At 39.9% G+C, this 8,003-nt stretch overlaps 1 protein-coding gene across 1 annotated transcript; it reads right to left on the bottom strand.

Annotated features, from left to right (window-relative positions):
• Positions 1 to 242: 242 nt before the first annotated feature.
• LOC141954979 (uncharacterized) lies at positions 243 to 7,729 on the bottom strand (the record flags this gene model as incomplete). The annotated part of the gene is made up of 3 exons (XM_074895062.1): positions 7,568 to 7,729; positions 446 to 934; positions 243 to 326 (listed from the first exon to the last, which is right to left on the bottom strand). Coding segments are annotated over exons 1-3 (735 nt in total), but the record flags the coding sequence as incomplete, so codon positions are not given.
• Positions 7,730 to 8,003: the final 274 nt, after the last annotated feature.

Here is an 8,003-nt window from a genome sequence, read left to right as displayed (position 1 = left end):
GTTTTTCTTGTTATTTTTTTGTGTGTTTTTTTGGTGTTTTTTTTGTGTTTTTTTTGTTTTCTTTTTTTTTGTTGTTTTTTTTTGTTTGTTTTGTTTTCTGTTTTTTTTGTGTGTGTGTTTTTTGTGGGTTTTTTTTGGTTTTTGGTTTTTGGGTTTTTTGGTTTTTGGGTTTTTTTGGGGTTTTTGGGTTTTTGGGTTTTTGGGTTTTTGGTTTTTTTGGTTTTTTTGGTTTTTTGGTTTTTTGGTTTTTGGGTTTTTGGGTTTTTGGGTTTTTGGGTTTTTTGGTTTTTGGGTTTTTTGGTTTTTTGGTTTTTGGGTTTTTTGGTTTTTTGGTTTTTGGGTTTTTTGGGTTTTTTGGTTTTTGGGTTTTTTGGTTTTTGGGTTTTTTGGTTTTTGGGTTTTTTGGTTTTTGGGTTTTTTGGTTTTTGGGTTTTTTGGTTTTTGGGTTTTTTGGTTTTTGGGTTTTTTGGTTTTTGGGTTTTTTGGTTTTTGGGTTTTTTGGTTTTTGGGTTTTTTGGTTTTTGGGTTTTTTGGTTTTTGGGTTTTTTGGTTTTTGGGTTTTTTGGTTTTTGGGTTTTTTGGTTTTTGGGTTTTTTTGTTTTTTGCGGTTTTTTTGGTTTTTGCGTTTTTTTGTGTGTGTTTGTGGTTTTTTGTGTGTTTGTGGGTGTATTTCTTTGTTTGTTTGTTTTTTGCTTTTTTTGGGTTTTGCTTTTTTTGTTATTTTTTTCTTTTTTTTTGTTTTTTTTTCTTTTTTTGGTTTTTTTTGCTTTTGGGTTTTTTTGCTTTTTTTGGGTTTTTTTGCTTTTTTTGGGTTTTTTTGCTTTTTTTGGGTTTTTTTGCTTTTTTTGGGTTTTTTTGCTTTTTTTGGGTTTTTTTGCTTTTTTTGGGTTTTTTTGCTTTTTTTGGGTTTTTTTGCTTTTTTTGGGTTTTTTTGCTTTTTTTGGGTTTTTTTGCTTTTTTTGGGTTTTTTTGCTTTTTTTGGGTTTTTTTGCTTTTTTTGGGTTTTTTTGCTTTTTTTGGGTTTTTTTGCTTTTTTTGGGTTTTTTTGCTTTTTGTTTGTTCGTTTGGTTTTTTTTGTTTTTTGGTGGGGTTTTTTTGTTTTGTGGGTTTTTTTGTTTTGTGGGTTTTTTTGTTTTGTGGGTTTTTTTGTTTTGTGGGTTTTTTTGTTTTGTGGGTTTTTTTGTTTTGTGGGTTTTTTTGTTTTGTGGGTTTTTTTGTTTTGTGGGTTTTTTTGTTTTGTGGGTTTTTTTGTTTTGTGGGTTTTTTTGTTTTGTGGGTTTTTTTGTTTTGTGGGTTTTTTTGTTTTGTGGGTTTTTTTGTTTTGTGGGTTTTTTTGTTTTGTGGGTTTTTTTGTTTTGTGGGTTTTTTTGTTTTGTGGGTTTTTTTGTTTTGTGGGTTTTTTTGTTTTGTGGGTTTTTTTGTTTTGTGGGTTTTTTTGTTTTGTGGGTTTTTTTGTTTTGTGGGTTTTTTTGTTTTGTGGGTTTTTTTGTTTTGTGGGTTTTTTTGTTTTGTGGGTTTTTTTGTTTTGTGGGTTTTTTTGTTTTGTGGGTTTTTTTGTTTTGTGGGTTTTTTTGTTTTGTGGGTTTTTTGGTTTTGTGGGTTTTTTGGTTTTGTGGGTTTTTTGGTTTTGTGGGTTTTTTGGTTTTGTGTTGGATTTTTTTGTGTTTTTTTGGGTTTTTGGTTTTTGATGTTTTTTGGTTTTTTTTTGTGGTTTTTGTTTGTTTTGTTTTGTTTTTTTGTGGTGTTTTTTTTGTTTTGTTTTTTTGTTTTGTTTTGTTTTTGTTTTTGTTTTTTTTTGTGTTTTTTTTGGTGTTTGTTTGTTTGTTTGTTTCCCAACCCATTTACTCACTCGATCAGCCCAGCGGCTTGTGGGTAATATGTAAAAAAAAAACCCCAAACCAAAAAAAACCCCAACCCAACCCAACCGGAAATATTCTGTTGTTCGGGATATTGCCCTACAAACTCGTTCCGAGGAGGAGACCCCGCCGGCAGCTGGAATTCCCAGCGGAATTCCACGGTGTAAAATGATCAGGTTGAAATAACCCCGGAGTAGGGTGACCCTCTTGGAGGGGCGACCACTGGGATGCCCGTCGTACGGATGTATTTGCGCCCTCCACCTTGGCGTAGGGGTCAAACATTTGCCACATTTATCCCGGCAGCTCCCCTCTCCCCAGCTGTCCCCCCCCCCCCCGGCCACGTGTGGTTTACGGGTGCGCTGGCGCTCGGGGCGCGGAGCGATGACAGTCGGAATCCTCTCCAGTGACGTCGTTGTGCCCCAAGCTTGAACCCAACGAGAAGTTGGCTTTTTCCTCCGCGGTGCTTCCGTCTCGCCGAGTTTTCCTCCTCCTCAGGGAACTCCAAACACCTTGGGGAATCTTTTATCTTCCCAGAGCGTCGGTGTTACTACGAGTATCGGCGTGAAACGCAGTCACCTTTATATATATATATTTTTTTTTCTTCCCCAAATTATCTTTCCGCAGTTGTTTTTTTTTTTCCCCCCCTCTCCCCCAAAAAAATAAACAACTTCCTCGGAATGTCTTCTCCAGCCCTTGGCAGCCGAGTTGTGAAGCCGTCACCGACCGAGAGACGACGCTCGCCGAGATCTTGGCCCAAAGCCACACGCGCGCCGCGTATAATCCCGCAGCCTGACAGCTCTTCCCTTCTGTTGTTCCAAACCAAAAATCCTTGCCTGCTGCTTCCCAAACCCTTCTCCCTCCTCTTGTCTTTCCCCGAGCCGCCCGCGAACCCGGCGTGTTCCTTTGCAGAAGGTTCTAGTGCCTCCAAAGCCTTTTCCCCGTCCTACCGGGGATTCCTGTTGAGCTGGAAAAATCAAGGTTTAGTTCTTGAGCCCCTACTGGGGAGGGCGGGTCACGGAGAGTGGCTACTCCACCCTCGCCCACCTTAGCCCTGTCTTGGATCGACCGTTTCCACTTTATCATCCTTGATTCCTCGGCGTTCCCCGTTGGATGAGGTTTTGGGGAACCCTTTACCCGTCGCACGATGGGAATGTCGGGACGGAGAGCTGCTCCGTGCCCTCTTGTGAGTCGTTCCCATTCAATTAATGCCCAATAATTCTTTTTTTTTTTTTTTTTTTAAAAAAAAGGAGTAGAATTATTCCCTGCTTCCGACAACTTTCTGCCCCCAAATTCCTCGAGGAACTTTTTTTTTCCTTCTTTCTGCCACAGACTCCGGCGAGCGTGTGGTTTGTTCACGTTTAATTCTACAGAAATGTCAAGTTTTTGAGCTGACCTCAGAAGCGGCTGCTTGTTCACCTCCCTACTCCAACTTTTTATTTCTTCCTCGTCACCAAGGGGTTAAAATTTGTCCTAAATGGGGAATAAGTTGCCTCCGGGAACCGAAGAGCTCAATGAAGCTTTGAGCAGAATCTTTTCGATTTGGCAGTGCGGTAAAATCCCAATTTTTTTATCGGGCTTTAGGGAGTGTTTCTCGCTGCCTGCAGTGCCACTAAATTCCTAAATAAAAACTTGTCTGAGACGAGCCTTGTGGTTTGTTTTTTTTTTATTTTTTATTTTTTTTTTAGGTTTTTTTAGTTGTTTTTTTTTGTTCGGGGTTAATTTCCCAGCCCTTTTGTTTCGTATGACCTACCGTTAATTCAAGAACTCGTTGGGTTTCCTCCTCGTCGTTTCCTTGAATCGAAATATTTAGTGGCTGAACCGCGTGTGAGGAGGCAGCTGTAGCTCAGCCGAGTGTTCAGCTACAATTTTAGGACAGATGGTGGGGCTGTGCCACCACAAACTGGTCCCAGTGCTCTTCTGCAACTGGGAGAGTAAAAAAAAAAAACCAAAAAACCACATTAACCAAATCTATTCTGTTTTCCCTTTCTGGGCTAAAAAGAAAATGTTTTGGTTTGTATCCTGCAAGTTTTTGTGCTTTTTTTTTTTTTTTTTTTGATTCCAATACCAGTGAAGAGTTGAGCCATGTCTTCATCTAACGTTGCGTTAGAAATCCGGTCATGAGGTGTCACTGATCAAAATCTAAGAGGAAATGCAAAGAGCAGGCAAGAAATGATTGGCATTTGACGGATATTCTACGTTATATTAATTTCAAGTTAATTTGGTTTTAGTCTGTCTTAGGAAACTTTGGAGAAAGTTCTTTTTTTAATACCGAGTGAATTGATCGTTTACATCTGGCCATAGGAAGAAATCTTTGGGAGCATCTTTGTGAAGAAATTCCTTTAGAGAAATAAAAAGAAAGCAAATCTTTTCAGTAAAAAAAAAAAAAAAAAAGGATTTCAACCAAACAACAAAGCACCAAAAAACTCAATAAAAAAATCCAACCAACCAAAGCACCAAAAAAAAAAAAAATTAAAAAATGCAACCAAACAAAGCACCAAAAAAATAAATTAAAAAAAATCCAACCAGACAACAAAGCGCCCCCCCCAAAAAATTTAAAAAATGCAACCAAACAACAAAGCGCCAAAAAAAAAAATTAAAAAAAGCAAGCAAAGCACCAAATAAATAAATTAATAAATCCAACCAAACAACAAAGCACCAAAAAACTCAATAAAAAAATCCAGCCAAACAACAAAGCACGAAAAAAAAATTTAAAAAAGCGCAACCAAACAAAGCACCAAAAAAATAAATTAAAAAAAAATCCAACCAGACAAAGCACCAAAAAAACAATTTAAAAAATGCAACCAAACAACAAAGCGCCAAAAAAAATTAAAAAAAAAAAAATCCAAAGCACCAAATAAATAAATAAATAATTAAATCCAACCAAACAACAAAGCACGAAAAAAAATCAATAAAAAAATCCAATCAAAGCACCAAAAAAATAAATTAAAAAAAATCCAAAGCACAAAAAAAAAAAAATCCAACCAGACAACAAAGCACAAAAAAAAAATTTAAAAAATCGAACCAAACAGCAAAGCACCAAAAAAGAAAATAAATAAAAAAATCCAACAAAGCACCAAAAAATAAATAAAAAATTTCCAACCAAACAACAAAGCACCAAAAAAATAAATACCAAAAAACCGAACCAAACAACAAATTACCAAAAAAATCAATTAAAAAAAAAAAATCCAACCAAACGGCAAAGCACCAAAAAAGAAAATAAATTCAAAAATCCAACCAAAGCACCAAAAAAAAAAAAAAAAATCCGACCAAACAACAAAGCACAAAAAAACCCCAAAAAACAATCAAACAGCAAAGCACCAAAAAAATCAATAAAAAAAAAAATTAATTCCAGGTTCCCCTTTAAATTTCCCGCCGTTCCCATCTTGAATATTATGGGAAATATTCCCGTATTCTCCCCCCGCTCGAGCATCAATCAAAGCGGTTAGCGTTTGTGGGGACCGGTTCTTCTAAAAAATAAAAAAATAAAAAAAAAAACAACAAAAAACAACCAAAAGCAAAGCAAAGCACCCCAAAACCTTTCAGCTCCCCAGGGGGCTGCTGGTCCTTCTGCACCCGCTGGGGCCCGCCGAGGCTCCGGAGGTGACGCCCCCCCCCGGGCTGGGAATTTGGTGATTTTTTTTTTTTTTTTTGGATTTATTAGCGCGGCCAGCGTAATAACGTAATATAAAATAAATGTAAAAAAAAATCGATATGATTTACGATTTGTCACGAGATTTTAAAATCTGGGGGATTTTAATAGAAATAAAGAAATAATCGAACAGAATAATCCAGGAATCATCCAGGAAAGAGCTGGGGGATTTTAGTCGAAATAAATAATCGATCAGAATAATCCAGGAATCACCCAGGAGAGAGCTGGGGGATTTTAATAGAAATAATCGAACAGAATAATCCACGAATCATCCAGGAAAGAGCTGGGGGATTTTTGTAGAAATAAAGAAATAATCGAACAGAATAATCCAGGAATCATCGAGGAAAAGAACTGGGGGATTTTAATAGAAATAAAGAAATAATCGAACAGAATAATGCAGGAATCATCCAGGAAAGAGCTGGGGGATTTTAATAGAAATAAATAATCGATCAGAATAATCCAGGAATCATCCAGGAGAGAGCTGGGGGATTTTTGTAGAAATAAATAATCGAACAGAACCATCCAGGAATCATCGAGGAAAAGAACTGGGGGATTTTAATAGAAATAAAGAAATAATCGAACAGAATAATCCAGGAATCATCTAGGAAAGAGCTGGGGGATATTAGTAGAAATAAAGAAATAATCGAACAGAATAATCAAGGAAAGAGCTGGGGGATTTTAATAGAAATAAAGAAATAATCGAACAGAATAATCAAGGAAAGAGCTGGGGGATTTTAATAGAAATAAAGAAATAATCGAACAGAATAATCCGGGAATCATCCAGGAAAGAGCTGGGGGATTTTAATAGAAATAAAGAAAAATCGAACAGAATAATCCAGGAATCATCCAGGAAAGAGCTGGGGGATTTTAGTCGAAATAAAGAATCGATCAGAATAATCCAGGAATCATCCAGGAGAGAGCTGGGGGATTTTAATAGAAATAATCGAACAGAATAATCCACGAATCATCCAGGAAAGAGCTGGGGGATTTTTGTAGAAATAAAGAAATAATCGAACAGAACCATCCAGGAATCATCGAGGAAAAGAGCTGTGGGATTTTAATAGAAATAAAGAAATAATCGAACAGAATAATCCAGGAATCATCTAGGAAAGAGCTGGGGGATATTAGTAGAAATAAAGAAATAATCGAACAGAATAATCAAGGAAAGAGCTGGGGGATTTTAATAGAAATAAAGAAATAATCGAACAGAATAATCCGGGAATCATCCAGGAAAGAGCTGGGGGATTTTAGTCGAAATAAAGAAATAATCGAACAGAATAATCAAGGAAAGAGCTGGGGGATTTTAATAGAAATAAAGAAATAATCGAACAGAATAATCCAGGAATCATCCAGGAAAGAGCTGGGGGATTTTAGTCGAAATAAATAATCGATCAGAATAATCCAGGAATCATCCAGGAGAGAGCTGGGGGATTTTAATAGAAATAAAGAAATAATCGAACAGAAGAATCCCCCGCGGTGCCTCCGCCCGGAGCTGAGGCCTCCAGAGTCGCTGGGAGCGGGTCCGGCCTCACAGACCCACAAAATCAGGCCGGCGGGGTAGCTGGCGCCTTTTTTTGAGCGGAAACATCCGGTTTCCCTCCCACAGTTTTTTCCCCCCAGAGCGTGGCCGGGGCTCACGGGAGCAGCTCCGGGATTTTCTCTGCTCGTCCCCGCGGGGTCTCACATCCGGCCCCGGGGACGGTCACCGCCCTCTGCCACCCTGTTGCTCGTACCTGCGAGCGCGGGGGGCAGCGGGGATCAAACGCACACGATTCGGCCACGGGTCAGCTCTGCCTTGGGCCTGTTGTCCAACCCTCAGCTCTTCCCCACCCTGCTCCTCTTCCGTGGCCATTCAGGGCTCTTCCCGCTCCCCTTCCGTGGCACTTTGGGGCTCTTCTCCTCCCCATTCCTCTTCTGTGGACATTGGGAGATCTTGCCCTTCCCAGTCCTGTTCTCTGGCTTTTCAGGGCTCTTCCCCTCCCCTGCTCCTCCTCCGTGGCCTTTTATGGCTCTTCCCCTCTCTGCTCCTCCTCTGTGGCCTTTCAGGGCTCTTCCCACTTACCTTCCGTGGCCTTTTGGGGCTCTTCCCTTCCCCACTCCTCCTCCGTGGCCTCTCGGGGCTCTTCCCCTCCCTGCTCCTCTCTGCTGCCTTCCGGGACTCTTCCCACTTACCTTCCGTGGCCTTTCGGGGCTCTTCCCCTCCCCGCTCCCCTTCCGTGGCCATTCGGAGCTCTTCCCCTCCCCACTCCTCTTCCGTGGCCTCTCGGGGCTCTTCCTGCTCCTCTCTGCTGCCTTCCCGGACTCTTCCCACTTACCTTCCGTGGCCTTTTGGTGCTCTTCCCCTCCTCGCTCCTCTTTTGTGGCTTTTCAGGGCTCTTCCCCTCCCCGCTCCCCTTCCGTGGCCTTTCGGGATTCTTCCCTTCCCCTCTCCTCTTCCACGGTGTTTCAGGGCTCTTCTGCTCTCTGCTCCTCTTCTGTGGCCTTTCAGGTAACTTTCC

The sequence above is a fragment of the Athene noctua genome, unplaced genomic scaffold (genome assembly GCF_965140245.1).
Source record: "Athene noctua unplaced genomic scaffold, bAthNoc1.hap1.1 HAP1_HAP1_scaffold_48, whole genome shotgun sequence".
NCBI lineage: Eukaryota > Metazoa > Chordata > Aves > Strigiformes > Strigidae > Athene > Athene noctua.
The sequence above is the reverse complement of the archived record's forward strand: the minus strand, read 5'-3'. Positions and strand labels throughout refer to the sequence as shown.